Source organism: Eumetopias jubatus, unplaced genomic scaffold (assembly GCF_037043125.1).
Source record: "Eumetopias jubatus isolate StellerSeaLion01/CBP00866 unplaced genomic scaffold, mEumJub1_p1.0 scaffold_12, whole genome shotgun sequence".
NCBI classification, from domain to species: domain Eukaryota; kingdom Metazoa; phylum Chordata; class Mammalia; order Carnivora; family Otariidae; genus Eumetopias; species Eumetopias jubatus.
In genome coordinates, this window is record NW_028274818.1 from 88,980,519 (window position 1) to 89,000,525 (window position 20,007).

The following is a 20,007-nucleotide window of genomic DNA, read 5'->3' on the forward strand; positions in this document are numbered from 1 at the left end:
GGAGAAGCAGGCTTCCCGCGGAGCAGGGAGCGTGATGTGGGGCTCGATCCCAGGACCCTGGGATCATGACCTGAGCTGAAAGTCAGATGCCTAATGACTGAGCCATCCAGGCGCCCCTTTTCTCTCCATTCTTACTTTACCCTCTTGCTTCAGCACTATGTTAGACTGCTAAGACTGCCATAACAAAATACCAGAGACTGGGGGGCTTAAACAACAGAAATTTATTTTCTTACAGCTCTGAAGGCTGGAAGTGCAAGATCAAGGTGTTGGAAGGTTTGGTTTTTCCTGAAGCCTCTCTCTTTGGCTTGCAGGTGGCTGTCTTCTTGCTGTATCCTCACATGACCTTTTCTCTGTGCATGTGCATCCCCGGTGACTCTTCCTCTTACAAGGACACCATCCATTTGTGTCCCTTATGACCCTTATAACATCATTTAACCTTCATCACCTCTTTAAAGGTCCTACCTCCAAATACAGTTATGTTGGGGCTTAAGGTTTCAACATATGAATTTGGGGGAGATACAATTCATATTAATATAAAAGGTACCCCATATTCTATTTCTTTCTTCACTCTCCCTACTTGCCACTCTATCTCGGTTCCCCAGGCAGGAGTATTATAGACCCGTGTCCATTACTTGTAAACATGTAAACATCTGTTAAGGGGTTAGGCACATTTAAGTTGGGCATGAAGCCTCAGGCCAATGGAGGAACTCAAGTCTCCACCAACAGACAAAGTCATAGAGCTAAGGACAGAACTGGAGTTGGGTGTCCCCAGGATTTGAGAATCAGAAGTACGCAGCACACTTGCGTGATGAGAGATTATAATTTTTAAGTCCAGAGCTGGAAAAGTAAAGGAAGTTTTTCCTTTCTCTGTCATCCATTTAACCCTTTCTATATACAAAAATATCAAAAAGATAATTGAAGAGAAACACCATTTTCTTATTTCCAGGTCTCCTTGAGTTTCTCACTGGTGGTCAGAGTACACAGGTATAGAGTATTTCTCAGAGTACAGTTTGGGCCTCTTTCTTAGGAGGGTATCTCTGAAACCCTAGAAACCATTCCTGGTGGTCTGACATTGGGCAGAGGGGGTGTTGCCTGAGTGTTTCCAGTGGACCGCAGCATCACTCCATTGCTGCAGGCTCACCCTGTGGACCCCAACATTCCATCAGAGGCTGGTGTCGACCAGTTGCCCAGGCTGTTGTAGCACCTGCTTCCTTCTGTTTATGGCATTAAGAACTTTCTTCCTGGGACCAAGCTGCATCTGTATACTCTGAAGGTCCTCATCAGAGCAAAGCAACAGAGCTTCTAGATCAATTTGCTCTCTCATGAAAATGGGAATGAATTCGCCCAGATGATGAGACTGCAAAAATACTTCCAGAGGAGTAGCATCAACCACATCTTCCTCCCACTCCACTTCATCCTCATCCCATGGCATCTCATCTTCATGGCTGTGGTCCTCTTCCTCTTTATCAGCCTCAGCTTCATCAGTGTCTGCTGCTCCTCGTCTCTGTAGCAATTCACTGCTCATTTTAAACCCTAACTCCCTCTTGCTGTCTGAGATGTCTTCGGAACTTGATATTTTGTTCCTTCTAAAAACAATATGTCCTAGACCTGGACGGTTGAGAATGGATTCATGTTGCACACATCCATCCTCCTCTTCTGAGCACTGGAGCTTATCTTGGAAGTCCCCTGAGAATGCGTCTTCTTTCTCTTCTCTGAATACTTCCATCACATTCCTCTGCCCACTTCTGCTCTCCTTTCCTACCTGCTCTGCTGTATCTTTGTTCTTCTTGAACTTTATCTTGAAGGTGTCTTTAATGCCCTTAGACAGTGACCCAAATGTACCAGAAGCAGAAGCATTTGAAAGGGATGACGTGGAGAAAGTGCCCTTGGAAGAAGAAAGAGTCCCAGATTCCTCCTTGCTATAGTTGCGAGCCATCTTATTTTGGTGCTTCTCCTGGACCTTCTCACATTCTTTGATCTGCCTCCTAGCATTCTTTTGAGCCTGCTCCTTCAGCCTGATAACTTTCTTGGGGTTCATGATATTCTGGGCAGTGGCAGCCTTATCCAGGAGAGCAACACACTCATTTTGCTCTCTGCTGGCAGCAGCATCCAGTGGAGACTGTAAGTTGTTGTCCAGGGCAAAGATGTTGGCACCAAAGTTGACCAGGAATGAAACACAGTGGGTATGACCATTGGAGGCTGCAGAATGCAGAGGAGTATTTCCCCAGATGTCGCATCTATCGGGGTCCCCTCTAGAAGAGAAAATATCAAAAATACATATAAAAATATTTTTTCTTAGAACTGAGGTCCAAAAAAATAAAAATAAAACAAAAATGAACAAAATACATGTTAATCCTGCCTTAGCATTCTGAAAGTCACCTATGTCACATCTAGACATCACATGACCAGAAACAGAAAGAGCTCATCTCTACCTTTCATCTCCTTTCTAGAAGCAAGAAAAGCTTTCCAAAAACTCTCCCAAAAAAGCAACTTTCATGCCTTGTTGTCCACAATTGGGTCACATGCCTATAGGAAGAGAAATAGAGCTACCATTTTCAACTTAAGTCCATTAAAATCCACCCCACCCCCAACAGCTAGGGATAAGATTACCCAGTGGTGTGCTGGTAAATGTTTAACAACTGGTTTACCCAGGGAAAAAGATCAAAGCCCTGATCTATAACATGTGCCAATTTTTGGTTATAAATACACCCACCATGGCAAAATCCAAGCTACTAATGTGATATTACTGGACATGGAGTTTGGAAGAGATGTATAGTAGCACACCTTTATAAATTATTCCCACCATATATGTAGATATAATAGACATGCAAAATCTTAAGAGCATAGATTATGGAATGTACTCAAATAATTAGGAGTGTTAAGTTTTGAGTATTTAAAAATATAGTTTGTTAAATTATAAGTTTAAATACCTTTATTTTTTAATAATGACTGTTTAACAGACTCTCAGACTTCTGAAAATTTAGCAATCATCTCTCATGAGCTGGTAAGAGCTGGTTCCCACTCTAACAGTGTTACCCCACCAGAGTCACAAGTAGGAAAATACATAATTGAACAAAACTGGGATCCCATCAGCAAAAAAGAAGAGTAGAATGGATGTTGGGTAGGTAGCAAACCATGTCTGCTATAACCATTATTCATAAAAAGGGTAGAACATCTCCATTGATTCCCCAACTTACTTCCTTGTAATTACAGTGTCCTATATGTGAATAGTTTTGCAACAGTTTGTGGTAGAATTGGGGGCACTGTTAGATGGCCAGAGGCCCCATGCCAGCATAGAAACAGGCACCTGGTCGATGCTCAGTCAACATTTCTGAGATGAATGATTGATTGCCTAATGGAATCTTGCCCCAGGCTACAACCGCCCCCCTCCTATGAGATGGTGAGTTACAAACAGGCACAAACAGAAAGTAAATTAAGTAGTAACTTATTGTTAATATGGCTCTAGCTTCAAGCCCAAGCCCCTGCTGAGAACTCTGGTAATACAGGTTCTAAATGGCATCTTCCCTCACCCTAGACTAGACCCCCAAATCTGGATCTCACTAAACTTCCCCCAGGCTGGCCCCATGGGAGGACAGGAAAGAGGGTCTGAGAAGGCCTCTTGACTTTCTTGGTGAGTAGGATCTGGAACAGGAGAGACGATCTGTGCCCTTGCAACTGCAGCATCAACGCTCTGTGACCCTTCCAGTATTCTGTGCTACTCAAAGTTTGGTCCCTGGATTAGTAGTAGTGGTGGCAGCTGCTAGTTTGCTACAAATGCAGGAGCTTGGACCCCAGCCCAGACTTCCTGCGTCAGAATCTGAAGTTTAACAAGATCCCAAGGTGATATGATATATAGGCTCACTGCAGATTGAGAAGAGTTGCCCAACTGGTGTCCTGCAATTTGATGAATCAGATTTGTAACTCCTCCGTGGGAACCCTGATCTCCTCCCACTCTTCAGTTATGAGCATCTACACATTCAGTGCCATCACCACCAAAAACTGTCACCATCTCCTTCTTAGAGAAAGACCAGGATAATTATCAGAGGGGTAAAATAGGGCTCTGAGTGCCTAGCTCATTTGTCTGGTGTTACACAGGCAGCACCCTTGGGATCAGGCCTCCCTCCAAGCCTAATGGTCTCCAACACAACACAGTCCAACCTTAACACACCTCGCTTTCTCTACTTACACCAGCTACGAGGTCTCAAGCTGAGCTTCTATAGCACTCAGTGTCCTCACCTGGATGAGAATGAGGATAATTTTCATGGAGTTGTTACATTAATAAATTAACATAAATCATTAGAAAAGTGCTTGGTACATGGTGAATCTTCAATAAACGTTATTATCATTTCCCTTGTCTCTACACTCATAATCCTTAACTTCATATATTTATTTTTTTCTCATACCCATCTAATAAAATCCCATAGCACTATAGTTGCTCCTGCAACTTTTTAACACTTGAAATCTTACTTAATTTGTCCAACATTTATGCACCCATCTCCCTAATTAGATAATATGCCTCAGAGGGCCAAGCCTGTGTCTTTCTCTCCTTTGTATCATATCTCCTAGTAGAAGTCTCAGACTCAACCTAAAGAAACCAAGCAGGTAATGTAAGTAACTGAATGGAGCCAGGTTTCTTCTTTCGACAAAGTCATAGCTGAGTGCAAGCTCCAACAAGAAAGGACAGCTGTAGGTCAGCAGCAGCTGCCTGCCACCTCAAATAAAAGCAGACACAATATAGCCAGAGCTTCCATTTTCCAAACAGAGCCAGAAATCCAGAATTTCATGTGGGATTTTTTGATTTTTAAATGTTGGCTCCAGTTTCAAAGAAAAATATAGTGAAGTCCAAATAAAACATATTTGTGGACGAGATCCAGCCCATAAACTGTCAGTTGGCGACTTCCTTCTGAGTGGAGAACAGCAAGAACAGATGCACATATGGGTGATGTTAAACACGGCATATCTGGGGAACCAGGAGTACCTTTCAGCGTGACCAGAGTGCATGGAGATGGGGCAAGAGAAATCCGGGCAAAGAGGAAGGTAAGAAAATGAAATTTAACCTAAGGAAAGCAAATATTAAATAAGATAGTTCTGTTGGGCAGCCGCTTCCAAGAGGTCTGGTCAGTACTCCTGATTTAATTGTTTTGGATCCAAGGAAATCTCTTTCAGCCTTAGCACAGTTGTGTACCTTAGCGGGGCATAGTGCCTCACCCCCAAAGATGTAGTTTTACTTTTTATTTATTTTAACCAAGCACCATATTCAAAAGACTCCTTAAGTATGCTAGACATCAAAGAAGGATTGTAAAAACATCCAAGATGGTAGTATAAACCTAAACAAAAACATACTGGTTAAATTTGCCTGAAATTATTGTTGGATTGGGTAACTTAAAAAAGAAATTACTGAGAGGAGTGAGCTATGGTGGGGATGTTAAGGGTATTAAGAACTTTAGGTTAAATCTACATGCTTTGGGACATATAAAGTAGTGGAATTTTCCTTTCTCAAGAGAACTTAAATGATCCTTTCAAGATGGGAGGAAGAACATGAAGAAAACCTTGAGATGACCCCCAAAATGGGTCTCATTTTAAGAAAATTTCAAATGCAAAATTCCAAATTTATAGATGAAACTGTTGGTAAGATGATTCAGGAGTTTCCCTCATACTTTTAAGCTATTTCCACTTGCAAAAATTCTACTTAAAGGCAACTTTCCAAGTTCGTGTATAACTTAAATCAAAATATTTTCTGACAAGTTTCATGAGGACCTTCTAAATTCAATCTTTGTCTTTCAATCCTTGGTGTCTTTCATACTTCTTGATAGAACCATTACACATACCTGCCCAGGTATTCATGAACTGGTCCCCCCTCATTTGATGATCTGAGTCCTATATTGATGCTGTGTGGTTTGCCTGGGCTAAATTCAGTCTAGCATTGATTTCTTTTCCATTTTATCCCCCCAAAGGTGAAACTCACTGAAGAGATTTTAAAATAATCCATATTTTGTCCTTGCTTTTTGGTAGGTCAGTGCATTTGGGCAATAATTTTTAAAGCTGGATTGGTATTGTCACTAAATAGGCAATTTGCTTATATTAACTTACTCTGAGCATCGGGTTCATTTCAATTTTTTCTTTTGGAGTTAATTTGATTTTTTTTTCGTGAAGCTGTTCTCAGGAAAAAAAAATCAGTCTTTCAAAACTGTTTTTCTACATAAAGAATATTTGGACTTAATAATCAAAGAAATGTAAATGAAAACAATGTACTATGATTTTCTTGCCCATCAGCTAGGCAAGGATTAAAAAGAATAGTACTACTCAGTTTTGACAAGAGTATGGGAAAATGAACAATGATGGAGGAATTGTAAAGTGGTTCAAATTTCCTGGCACAATGTATGCCAAAAGCTTCTAAAACATAGCAGCCTCTTGAGTCAATAATTCTGCCTTTAAGAATTTATCCTAAGGAACTATTAGAGCTTTGTACAAAGATGAATAAGCAAGGATGTTCATTTCAACTTATTTATAAGTTAAAAGACAGGATTCAAATTTAAATGTCATAAACAAGCAACTGATTAGATAAATTATGATGAAACCATAAAATAGAATACCATGTAGTCATTAAAAAACAGTGGCACAGGGGGCTGAGCAAGATGGTGGAGGAGTAGGAGACCTGGATTTCGTCTGGTCTCAGGAATTCAGCTGAATAGGGACCAAACCATACTGAACACCTACGAACTCAACAGGAGATCCAAGAGGAGAGTAGCAACAACTCTCTGAACAGAGAAGCGACCACTTTCTGGAAGGTAGGACGTGCAGAGAAGTGAATCTGAAGCGATATTCGGGAGGATAGACGGCGGGGGAGGGGGCCTCCGTTGGCCGATTCTGGCAAGTGAAAGAGCTGCGGAGCACAAAATTGGAACTTTTAGAAGCCGGGTCCATGGAGGGACGTCGCTCCAGTGGCGAAGCGGGGGGTGGAACCCTCGCGGGACGGTGTGGTCTCAGGACCCTCTGGGTCACAGAAAGACCGGGGGTGCCTGAGTGCAGCAGAGCTCCCAGGTATTGGAGCGGGGAAGCCGGCTGCAGAGACAGAGCCGAGGCGCTGGCTCTCAGCTTGGGGTTGTCATAAACTGTGATCCGTGGCCCAGTCAGGCCACTGCTCCTCCAGCAGGGACCCAACAAGCAGCAGATCCAGGGAGACTCCCCTTCCTCCCCCGGGAGGAGCGGCGCGGGAGCGCACCACAGGGAACTGCTGGGTTTGGAGACTCCACACGGGTCCGGTGCCAGAGATAGAAACGATTGGTCACAGGCCAGGTGAGCACGGAGTGCGGCTGGAGACCGGGGACACGGGAGTGACTGGCTGCTTTTCTCTGGGGGCGCACTGAGGAGTGGAGCCCCGAGTTCTTGCCTCCTCTGAGGCAGAGATTAGGAAGCCACCATTTTCACTGCCGTCCTCCAAAGCCGAAGGGAAAGCTTGCAGGGAACAAAAGCTCCTGAGAGCAAACCCAAGCAGCTTGCTTAGCAGGGACCGACAAGGGCCGGGCAATTCCGCCTCCGGCAAAGACATTTGGGAACCATGGCAACAGGCCCCTCCCCCAGAAGATCAGCACGAAGGGCCAGCAAGCCAAGACCAAGTTTACCGATCAAGGAGAACGGGAGAACTCCAGCGCTAGGGGAATACTGCACATAGAATTCATGGCTTTCTTTTACCATGATTCATTAGTTTTTCAAAGTTTATTTTTTAACTGTTTTTTTTAATTTCTCTTTTTCCCTTTTTCAACCAACATCTTATCAATCCCTTTTTTTAAAAAAAAACATTTTTTATTTTTCATTTTTGGAGTCATATTTTATCCCTTCATAGTAGTTACCCTTATTTTTGGCATATATATATAAGTTGTTCTCTCTTTAAAATTTTGAGATACAGTTTCTTCTAACAGATCAAAATATACCCTAAATCACTAGTGTATGGCTTTGTTCTAGTCTCCTACCTGATCACATTCTCTCCCTTTTTTTTTTTAAATCTTCTTCTTTCTTTTTTCAAACAACTTCTTATTGTATCAATTCCTTTTATAAAATCTTTCATAATTTTCATCTTTACAGTCATCTTCCAACCCTTCATTGTATCAACGCTTATTTTGTACATATATAAGTCTTTCTTCCTTTAAAATTTTAGGAGGCACTTTTTTCTAACAGACCAAAATACGTCCAAAATCTAGTGTGTGGCACTGATCTATGCACTAGCCTGATCATATTTGATCATATTCGTTTTTTTTTTGTATTGATCTGTTTTTGTTTTTAATCTTTTTCTTTTTGCTTTTTTTTTCTTTCTTTCTTTTCTCTTTCTTTTTTCTTTCTTTCCCTTTCTTTTCCCCTGGTTTCAGGTCTTTTCTGATTTGTATAGAGTATATTTGCTGGGGACATTGTTAACCTGATGGCATTTTGTTCTCTCATTCACCTATTCTCCTCTAGACAAAATGACAAGATGAAAAAAAATACCTTAGCAAAAAGAACAAGAGATAGTACTGTCAGCCAGGGACCTACTCAATACCGACATTAGTACGATGTTGGACCTAGAGTTCAGAATCATGACTTTAAAGATACTAGCTGGGCTTGAAAAAAGCCTGGAAGTTATTAGAGAAACCCTTTCTGGAGAAATAAAAGAACTAAAATCTAACCAAGTCGAAACCAAAAAGGCTATTGATGAGGTGCAATCAAAAATGGGGGCACTAACTGCTAGGATAAATGAGGCAGAAGAGAGAATCAGCGATATAGAAGACCAAATGATGGAAAATAAAGAGGCTGAGAAAAAGAGAGAGAAACAACTACAGGATCACAAGGGCAGAATTCGAGAGATAAGCGATACGATAAGACGAAACAACATTAGAATAATTGGGATCCCAGAAGAAGAAGAAAGAGAGAGAGGGGCAGAAGGTATATTGGAGCAAATAATAGCAGAGAACTTCCCTAATGTGGGGAAGGAAACAGGCATCAAAATCCAGGAGGCACAGAGAACCCCTCTCAAAATCAATAAAAATAGGTCAACACCCCAACATCTAATAGTATAACTTACGAGTCTCAGAGACAAAGAGAAAACCCTGAAAGCAGCTCGGGAGAAGAGATATGTAACCTACAATGGTAGAAACATTAGATTGGCAACAGACCTATCCACAGAGACCTGGCAGGCCAGAAAGGACTGGCATGATATCTTCAGAGCACTAAACGAGAAAAATATGCAGCCAAGAATACTATATCCAGCTAGGCTCTCATTGAAAATTGAAGGAGAGATAAAAAGCTTCCAGGACAAACAAAAACTAAAGGAATTTGCAAACACGAAACCAGCCCTCCAAGAAATATTGAAAGGGGTCCTCTAAGCAAAGAGAGAGCCTAAAAGCAGCATAGATCAGAAAGGAACACAGACAATATACAGTAATAGTCACCTTACAGGCAATACAATGGCACTAAATTCATACCTTTCAATAGTTACCCTGAATGTAAATGGGCTCAATGCCCCAATCAAAAGACACAGGCTATCAGATTGGATTAAAAACAAGACCCATCAATATGCTGTCTGCAAGAGACTCATTTTAGACCCAAAGATACCCCCAGATTGAAAGTGAGGGGGTGGAAAACCATTTACATGCTAATGGACACCAAAAGAAAGCTGGGGTGGCAAGCCTTATATCAGACAAATTAGATTTTAAAACAAAGACTGTAATAAGAGACGAAGAAGGACACTATATCCTACTTAAAGGCTCTATCCAACAAGAAGATCTAACAATTGTACATATCTATGCCCCAAACATGGGAGCAGCCAATTATATAAGGCAATTAATAATAAAAGCGAAGAAACACATTGACAGCAATACAGTAATAGTGGGGGACTTTAACACCCCCCTGACTGAAATGGACACATCATCTAAGCAAAAGATCAACAAGGAAATAAAGACTTTAAATGACACACTGGACCAAATGGACTTCACAGACATATTCAGAACATTCCATCCCAAAGCAACAGAATACACATTCTTCTCTAGTGCCCATGGAACATTCTCCAGAACTGATCACATCCTAGGTCACAAATCAGGTCTCAACCGGTACCAAAAGATTGGGATTATTCCCTGCATATTTTCAGACCACAATGCTTTGAAACTAGAACTCAATCACAAGAGGAAAGTCGGAAAGAACTCAAAAACATGGAGGCTAAAGAGCATCGTACTAAAGAATGAATGGGTCAACCAGGAAATTAAAGAATTAAAAAAATTCATGGAAACGAATGAAAATGAAAACACAACTGTTCAAAATCTTTGGGATACAGCAAAGGCAGTCCTGAGAGGAAAGTATATAGCAATACAAGCCTTTCTCAAGAAACAAGAAAGGTCTCAAATACACAACCTAACCCTACACCTAAAGGAGCTGGAGAAAGAACAGCAAAGAAAGCCTAAACCCAGCAGGAGAAGAGAAATCATAAAGATCAGAGCAGAAATCAATGAAATAGAAACCCAAAGAACAGTAGAACAGATCAACGAAACTAGGAGCTGGTTCTTTGAAAGAATTAACAAGACTGATAAACCCCTGGCCAGACTGATCAAAAAGAAAAGAGAAATGACCCAAATCAACAAAATCATGAATGAAAGAGGAGAGATCACAACCAACACCAAAGAAATACAAACAATGATAAGAACATATTATGAGCAACTCTACGCCAGCAAATTAGATAACCTGGAAGAAATGGGTGCATTCCTAGAGATGTATCAACTACCAAAATTGAACCAGGAAGAAATAGAAAACCTGAACAGACCTATAACCACTAAGGAAATTGAAGCAGTCATCAAAAACCTCCCAAGAAACAAAAGCCCAGGGCCAGATGGCTTCCCAGGGGAATTCTATCAGACATTTAAAGAAGAATTAATACCTATTCTCCTGAAACCGTTCCAAAAAATAGAAATGGAAGGAAAACTTCCAAACTCATTGTATGAGGCCACCATTACCTTGATCCCAAAACCAGACAAAGACCCCATCAAAAAGGAGAACTACAGACCAATATCTTTGATGAACATGGATGCAAAAATTCTCACCAAAATACTAGCCAATAGGATCCAACAGTACATTAAAAGGATTATTCACCATGACCAAGTGGGATTTATCCCTGGGCTGCAAGGCTGGTTCAACATCCTCAAATCAATCAACGGGATACAATACATTAACAAAAGAAAGAACAAGAATCATATGATCCTCTCAATAGATGCAGAAAAAGCATTTGACAAAGTACAGCATCCTTTCTTGATCAAAACTCTTCCGAGTATAGGGATAGAGGGTACATACCTCAATATCATAAAAGCCATCTATGAAAAACCTACAGCGAATATCATTCTCAATGGGGAAAGGCTGAGAGCTTTTCCCCTAAGGTCAGGAACGCAGCAAGGATGTCCACTCTCACCACTGCTATTCAACATAGTATTAGAAGTCCTAGCCACAGCAATCAGACAACAAAAAGAAATCAAAGGCATCCAAATCGGCAAAGAGGAAGTCAAACTCTCACTCTTTGCAGATGATATGATACGGTATGTGGAAAACCCAAAAGATTCCACCGCAAAACTCCTAGAACTCATACAGGAATTCAGTCAAGTAGCAGGATATAAAATCAATGCACAGAAATCAGTGGCATTCCTATACACCCACAACAAGACAGAAGAGAGACAAATCAAGGAGTCGATCCCATTTACAATTGCACCCAAAAGCATAAGATACCGAGGAATAAATTTAACCAAAGAGGCAAAGGATCTGTACTCAGAAAACTATAAAATACTCATGAAAGAAATTGAAGAAGACACAAAGAAATGGGAAAACGTGCCATGCTCATGGATTGGAAGAACAAACATTGTGAAGATGTCAATGCTACCTAGAGTAATCTACACATTCAATACAATCCCCATCAAAATACCATCCACTTTTTTCAAAGAAATGGAACAAATAATCCTAAAATTTGTATGGAACCAGAAGAGACCCCGAATAGCCAGAGGAATATTGAAAAAGAAAAGCAAAGCTGGCGTCATCACAACTCCGAACTTCCAGCTCTATTACAAAGCTGTCATCATCAAGACAGTATGGTACTGGCACAAAAACAGACACATAGATCAATGGAACAGAATCGAGAGCCCAGAAATGGACCCTCAACTCTATGGTCAACTCATCTTTGACAAAGCAGGAAAGAATGTCCAATGGAAAAAAGACAGTCTCTTCAACAAACAGTGTTGGGAAAATTGGACAGCCACATGCAGAAGAATGAAACTGGACCATTTCCTTATACCACACACAAAAATAGACTCCAAATGGTTGAAAGACCTAAACGTGAGACAGGAGTCCATCAAAATCCTAAAGGAGAACACAGGCAGCAACCTCTTCGACCTCAGCAGCAGCAACTTCTTCCTAGAAACATCGCCAAAAGCAAGGGAAGCCAGGGCAAAAATGAACTATTGGGATTTCATCAAGATAAAAAGCTTTTGCACAGCAAAAGAAACAGTCCACAAAACCAAAAGACAACCAACAGAATGGGAGAAAATATTTGCAAATGACATATCAGATAAAGGGCTAGTATCCAAAATGTATAAAGAACTTATCAAACTCAACACCCAAAGAACAAATAATCCAATCAAGAAATGGGCAGAAGACATGAACAGACATTTTTCCAAAGAAGACATCCAAATGGCCAACAGACACATGAAGAAGTGCTCAACATCGCTCGGCATCAGGGAAATCCAAATCAAAACCTCCATGAGATACCACCTCACACCAGTCAGAATGGCTAAAATTAAGAAGTCAGGAAAGGACAGATGCTGGCGGGGATGTGGAGAAAGGGGAACCCTCCTACATTGTTGGTGGGAATGCAAGCTGGTGCAACTACTCTGGAAAACAGTATGCAGGTTCCCCAAATAGTTGAAAATAGAGCTACCATACGATCTAGCAATTGCACTACTGGGTATTTACCACAAAGATACAAATGTAGGGAGCCGAAGGGGTACGTGCACCCTGATGTTTATAGGAGCAATGTCCACAATAGCCAAACGGTGGGAAGAGCCAAGATGTCCATCGACAGATGAATGGATAAAGAAGAGGTGGTATATATACACAATGGAATATTATGCAGCCATCAAAAGGAATGAGATCTTGCCATTTGCAATGACGTGGATGGAACTGGAGGGTGTTATGCTGAGTGAAATAAGTCAATCAGAGAAAGACATGTATCACATGACCTCACTGATATGAGGAATTCTTAATCTCAGGAAACAAACTGAGGGTTGCTGAGTGGTGGGGGGTGGGAGAGATGGGGTGGCTGGGTGATAGACATTGGGGAGGGTATGTGCTATGGTGAGCACTGTGAATTGTGCAAGACTGTTGAATCACAGATCTGTACTTCTGAAACAAATAATGCAAGATATGTTAAGAAAAAAGAAAAAGAAGAAGATAGCAGGAGGGGAAGCATGAAGGGGAGTAAGTCGGAGGGGGAGACGAACCATGAGAGACGATGTACTCTGAAAAACAAACTGAGGGTTCTAGAGGGGAGGGGTGTGGGGGGATGGGTTAGCCTGGTGATGGGTATTAAGGAGGGCACGTTCTGCATGGAGCACTGGGTGTTATGCACAAACAATGAATCATGGAACACTACATCAAGAACTAATGATGTAATGTATGGTGATTAACATAATAAAAAAATAAAAAAAAACAGTGGCACAGATTTCTCCTTTAAGGTTACAAATGAAAAAAAAAAGTGCAAACCGTCCGTAATCTGTTGTTAAATAATTGGAAGCAGGTTTCAGAATAGTTTGTATAATATGATTGCCTTTTATAAGGGGGAAAAATGTTCTTGTGTGTACATGTTCTCAAAGGAAAAAATCTGGAAGGATTTATGCCCAAATGTTAATGACTGTGAAAACTGGTTTGATTTTTACTTTATTAAATATGGCTTTCTAATATGATGCAAAAATTTGCAATAATTGTGTGTCCTTTAAGAATCAGGGAGGAAGGGGTGCCTGGGTGGCTCAGTCAGTTAAGCATCTACCTTTGGCTCAGGTCATTATCCTGGGGTCCTGGGATCGAGCCCCACATCAGGCTCCCTGCTCAGCAGAACATACCTATCACCCCCTCTGCTTGTGCTCTCTCTCTCTTTCCCTGTCAAATAAATAAATAAATAAATAAAATCTAAAAAAGAATCAGGGAAGAAGATAACTTGCTTCCATTAGAAAATGAAACAAAACAAAAAATTCATGTACACTTTATAGGCAAAATGAAATTTTGTTAATTGGGGCCATCTTCCAAGTATAAGATAATATATGTAGTTATTGCTTTTCATCTTTAAATTTTAAAAAGAGAGATTATTCTTTTTAATTTTTACCAAAGCCAGATATTGGATATTAATGGTTACCACGTGATCCACTGTTAATGATCAATGACTGATTAACTTCTAAATTCAATTTTTAATGTTTCCCTTTCTAACCTCCTTAAATCTAATTGACAAATTGATCTCACACAGTTCCTAAGCTATGGTCAATATGGGAACCTAAGAAAACCTGTACAAGACATTTTTTTTCAGCCTATGTGCACCAGGGCAACTTAACACAACAGAACAAAGGGGCCTTACCTTCCTCTTCCTCCACCCACCACAACATCCAGTCAACTGTAATTGATTCTGCATCCAAACTGCCGCTCAAATCCATCCCTGTCTCCCCATCCCACTGCCACTGCCCTCGTCCAATTTGTCTCTCATGTCAACCATTAAAACAGCCCCTGAACATTTTCTGTGACTACTATACAGCTGCCTGAGCAAGTTTTGTAAACACAAATCTACCAGGTTGGCTACCCTGTGTAAACCTGACAATGGCTTCCCCTGGCTTTAGGACAAAGTTCAACTCCCCAGCAGCGTTTACAAGGCTCTTGTGATCTGGTTTCTCCCCTTATAACTTGGCCTCTCCCCATTAAAGCCACATCCAGCCATGTTCAGCTTCAGTGCCTTGAATACACAGTGCTCCCATTTGGGGGAAGCATTCTTCCTTCCATCTTCTGGCCAGCTTCTTCTCACCTTTCAAGTCCCAGCTTCAAGGTTCTGGAAAGCCTACCCTCATTCTCTGGATTGGATAGCTGCCTGTGTTATTTATTTGGTGCTGTCTCTTTACCCCTTTGTAACATACATGACTTACTTAATTTCCATCTTCCTCTCTTAAATCTGATCACCATAAGGAGAGGAATGGTGTCTCTCTCGTTGATCACAGCATCTCCAGTCGCCAGTAAAATGGCTGGCACATTGCAGATATATATAAATAAATATGTACGAAATTGAAATTAATTCACTTAGCTCCTTTATTAACATTTTCTTTTTTTCCTTTCTTTACTCCTGTTGGGTTATAGTTGCCAACACTGCCTAGCCCCTCTGGTAACAAGCAGAAGAAAAGAGCTAGCTAATTCCTGCATTAGAATTGGGGGGGGAGCAGTGGGCATGTGTATATATCTAATAGTAGAGAGATAATAAAGTTCAGACAGGCTGAGGTTCCCTTTTATAGTTTTAAAGTCAACTACTTCATCTAGGAATCATGGGCTTGCATTAGGATTGAATATTAATAAAAGGCTGTGGGATTATAATGGCACAGACAAAAAATAAAATAAAATAAAAACACATCATTTGTTCCAATCAAGATTGATATCTTAAAGTTAAGTAGAGGGCACCTGGGTGGCTCAGTTGTTAAGCATTTGCCTTCGGCTCAGGTCATGATCCCAGAGTCCTGGGATCAAGCCCTGCATTGGGCTTTCTGCTCAGTGGGAAGCCTGCTTCTCCCTCTCCCACTCCCCCTGCTTGTGTTCCCTCTCTCGCTGTGCCTCTCTCTGTCAAATAAATAAAATAAAATCTAAAAAAAAAAAGTCAAGTAGAATAGTGATTCATTTTTAAAGAGTCAACCATTTACATTTCATGGAAAAGATTTTTAAAAGCACAGAATTAAAATATATCTCCCACCTCCAAGGCAGATAATAAAACCTTAAAGTTCAGAACCTTTCCATGTGTGGCTCATAAGGGATGAGCCATCCCCATGGTGCCAGTTCTTAGTGTGAAAAGAGCACCTCTAGGCAGTTTTCTCTCTTTCTCTAAAAAGACAATTATTTAGACAGTCTATAAAGGACAGAGTTTTCACTGACTTCCCTGTCTCTTGCTGCTGTCTGCAAAATCCTATCAGAAGCACCGTCTCCAATCAAAACTAGCAGGTTGAACTTACCCTCGGCTGCAGATGATTTCTAGGGCTTCCAGATTCCCATGGTAGGCTGCCAGGAGTGTGGGAGTCATGCCATCTTCATCAGCAAGATTCAGATCTCTCTTGGTAGCCTCTTTCAAAAGTTCCAGGTAGCTATCACTAGCAGCTTGGTGGTAGCGAGTAGACATTTTTTCTGCTCACCAAAGTCTGGCCAGGTATCACTCTCCAGGCAGAGCAGGTTGTCAGTGCAGCAGCCTTCCTACAAAGCTGGTTAATCAGTGACAAGAAAGAGTGTCACCCCAGGACAAAGCTCATTCCAGCCTCCCTCCATGGAAGTCAGCCAGAAAGGTTCATGGCACTGAACTTGGACCTTTCGTTTCTGGCATGGCCATGACATTGAGTATTAAGGACTGCTGTGTTCATCTTGAGTGTTGTAAGGCACATTTAATTTCTTTATATCCGTTAGCAATGTAATACTGGTCATCTAGGCACAGAATGTACTAGTCTAGTTTACGGGGGAGGTCTATTGTTTAAAACTGTTTTATTGAGGTATAATTTTTATACTATGAAATTCACCCATTTTAAGTGTTTAATTCAATGATTGTTAGCAAATTTACAGAGTGGTGCAAGTATCATCATAATCCAATTTTAGAACATATCTATCACTCTCAAAATATCCCTCACACTCATTTGTAGTCGATCCCCAGTCCCGTTCCCAACCCCAAGAAATCATTAATCTGTGTCCTATCTCTATAGATTTGCTTTATATGGGCATTTCATATAAATGGAATCATAAAATATATAGTCTTTGTGTCTAGGGTTTTTTTTTAGCTTCACATAATTTTTTGAGATTCATTCATTTTTTAGTATGTAACAATACTTCCTTTTTATTGCTGAATAATATTCCATTATACCAATATACCAAATTTTCATTATTCATCCAGTAGCTGATGGACATTTAGATTGCTTCCTCTTTTTGGTTTTATGAATAATGCTGCTATGAGCATTCACACAAGTCTGTGTAGACATATATTTTTATGTCTCATTTTATGTCTCATGTTTATACCAAAGAGTGGAATGGCTGGGTCATATGGCAATTTATATTTAACTTTTTCAGAAATTGCCAAACTGTTTTTCAATGTGACCATACTGTTTTACATTCCCACCAGCAATGGATGGTGAGGATTCTTCCATATCCTTGCAGCTTCTATTGTCTTTTTGTTTATGGCTATCCTTAGTGGGTGTGAAGTGGTATCATTCTGGTTTTAATTTACATTTCCAAATGAATAATGATGTTGAGCACATCTTCATGTGTTTACTAGCCATTCTTACATCTTATATTTAAATTCTTTGCCCATTTTTCTCTTTGGGATATTACCTTATTAATGAGTTATAAAAGTTCTTTATAGATTTTGGACAAAAATCCTTTATTAGATTTATTTTGAACTGAATGAAAATGAGAACACAACATCTCAAAATTTATAGGATACAGTTAAAACAGAGCTTGGGGAAGAAATAAGCAGTTTTTATACCTGATTCAGAAAAGGAGAAATAAATCAATAATTTAAGCTTCCACCCTAAGGAAAGGAGGAAACAATAGAAAAATTAGTGTAAATAAAGAGCACAATATGAGACCAAAAACATGGTCCAAATCTATCTGTAATAAAAATAAATGTAAGTGGATCAAATTCATCAGTCAGAAGACCCAGACATATCTTATTTACAGTAGACACAGCTAAAATATAAAATTGCAGAAAAACTGAAAGCAAAAAATGGAAAAGTTTTATCAAGAAAATGCTGACAGGGGCACCTGGGTAGCTCAGCTGGTTAAGTGTCCAACTCTTGATTTCCTCTCAGGTCATGATTTCAGGATGGTGAGATCGAGCCCTGCTTTGGGTTCTGCACCTGTCAGGGAGTCTGCTTGAAATTCTCTCTTTCCCTCTCCCTCTGCCCCTACCCCCCACATGCATGCATGTGCACTCTCTCTCTTGTTCTCAATAAATAAATACAATCTTTTTAAAAAAGGAAAATGCTGACAAAAATGGTATAGCTATATTTACATCAGACAAAATATAGTTTAAGCCAAAAAAATTGCTAGGGATAAAGATAGATAATATGTAATGATAAAAGGAACAATTCATCAAGAAAATATGATAGTCCTAAACTTGTATGTACATAATAACATAGCCCCCAAATAGAAAAAACAAAAATTAATAGAATTGGAAGAGAAAGAACAAATCCACAATCACAGTAGGAGGTTTTAATACACTCTCTAAATGTTATATATCAATCAGACTAAAGATCAGTAAAAATACAAAAGATCTGAACACAATGAAAAAGCTTGACTTAACAATCCTATGCAGAACTCTATACTCAATAGAAAATACATGTTCTTTTCAAGCACACAGAAAATATTTATAAAAACTGCCCACCTAATAGAACAAGTGCAGGCCTCAATAAATATCAGATGATAGGTTTCAATGTAGACTCTGTCCTCTGAAGACACAACAACAAAATTAGAACCCATCAACCTACATAGCCGATGAACTATTTATATATTCTCTTGTGGTATATATTTTACATAGTTTTTACCATCCAATACATACCATTTTGCATTGTCTTTTCCTCTCTTTAATCCACCATAAGTTATTTCCCATATTGTTACAAAATCTTTTTTAAAAAGATTTTATTTATTTGGGGCGCCTGGGTGGCTCAGTTGTTAAGCATCTGCCTTCGACTCAGGTCGTGGTCCCAGGGTCCTGGGATCGAGCCCCACATCAGGCTTCCTGCTCCAAGGGAAGCCTGCTTCTCCCTCTCCCACTCCTCCCTGCTTGTGTTCCCTCTCTTGCTGTGTCTTTCTCTGTCAAATAAATAAATAAAATCTTTTTTAAAAAATATTTTATTTATTTATTTATTTGACAGAGAGAGAGAGAACAAGCAGGGGGAGCAGCAGAGGGAGAGGGAGAAGCAGAGCTCGATCCCAGGATACTGGGATCGTGACCTGAGCTGAAGGCAGGCTCATGACTGAGCCACTCAGGCACCCACAAAAATCTTTAATATGTTTGGATAATAGTCCATGTAATTGAAGTGAGGAAGACCTATTTTCAAAGTCTGTAACGTTTATTCTTCTTATCTCTTTTTGTCTAAGCCTTTATTCCAAGATAAAGTATCTGTTCGCTTTGAGAAAGTACAACGCTTTCATCTGCAAGCCCCTCACAATAATTAGCTCCAAGGGTCAATGTTTGTTCCTTTTTGTGGTTTCTATGAGAACACCAGTAGAAGCTGTATAAGCAACGTGGAGGGCAGCAGCATTATTTATTTGAAAAGGGGGAAAATATTTTTTTTTTTTTTTAGCCCAGGGAGAGTGAAATATTCAAACATGATTGTGGATACTTTGAGAACAAGGTAATGTTCCTCAACTAATTTTTGCATGAGCCACTTTAAACATAACTGCATTCATTAATGCACTCTAAAATAGAAAATCATATGTAACCTGAGAGACGGCTTCTCAAAGATGGATTATTTGTAGTAGAATGCTAAGTGCCATTAAACAAGGAGTCCATTACGAGATGAAGATGATGATGATGATAACAATGGTGGGAAGAAGGAGAATAAGGATGAGAATGGAAGCAAAGATAAAGGAGGACAGAGCAATTATAGACAAGAAGAAGAAGAGTTGAAAATGGAGGAGAAGGAAGAGTTTCTCAACTCCAGTAGTACTCATGACTTGGACTTAAACTCTTCTGTGAAATGGTAAGACATCTGAGCTTTTTTTTTTTTTTTATGGTAAATC

General features: G+C 40.1%; 1 protein-coding gene across 1 annotated transcript; it reads right to left on the bottom strand.

Annotated features, from left to right (window-relative positions):
• Positions 1-203: 203 nt before the first annotated feature.
• ANKS4B (ankyrin repeat and sterile alpha motif domain containing 4B) lies at positions 204-17,796 on the bottom strand. Its single transcript, XM_028095253.2, has 3 exons — positions 17,747-17,796; positions 16,239-16,481; positions 204-2,252 (listed from the first exon to the last, which is right to left on the bottom strand). The coding sequence occupies exons 2-3, from the start codon at positions 16,400-16,402 to the stop codon at positions 1,163-1,165; spliced, it is 1,254 nt and encodes a 417-aa protein (XP_027951054.1). The 5' UTR covers positions 16,403-16,481; positions 17,747-17,796; the 3' UTR covers positions 204-1,162.
• Between the last annotated feature and the right edge of the window lie 2,211 nt (positions 17,797-20,007).

Coding starts and splice junctions, on each gene's coding strand:
- ANKS4B (XM_028095253.2), bottom strand. CDS start 16,402: ATGTCTACTCGCTACCACCAAGCTGCTAGTGATAGCTACCTGGAACTT. Junction 2,253..16,238: donor GAAATCATCTGCAGCCGAGG/GTAAGTTCAACC, acceptor TTTCTCTTCTAG/AGGGGACCCCGATAGATGCG.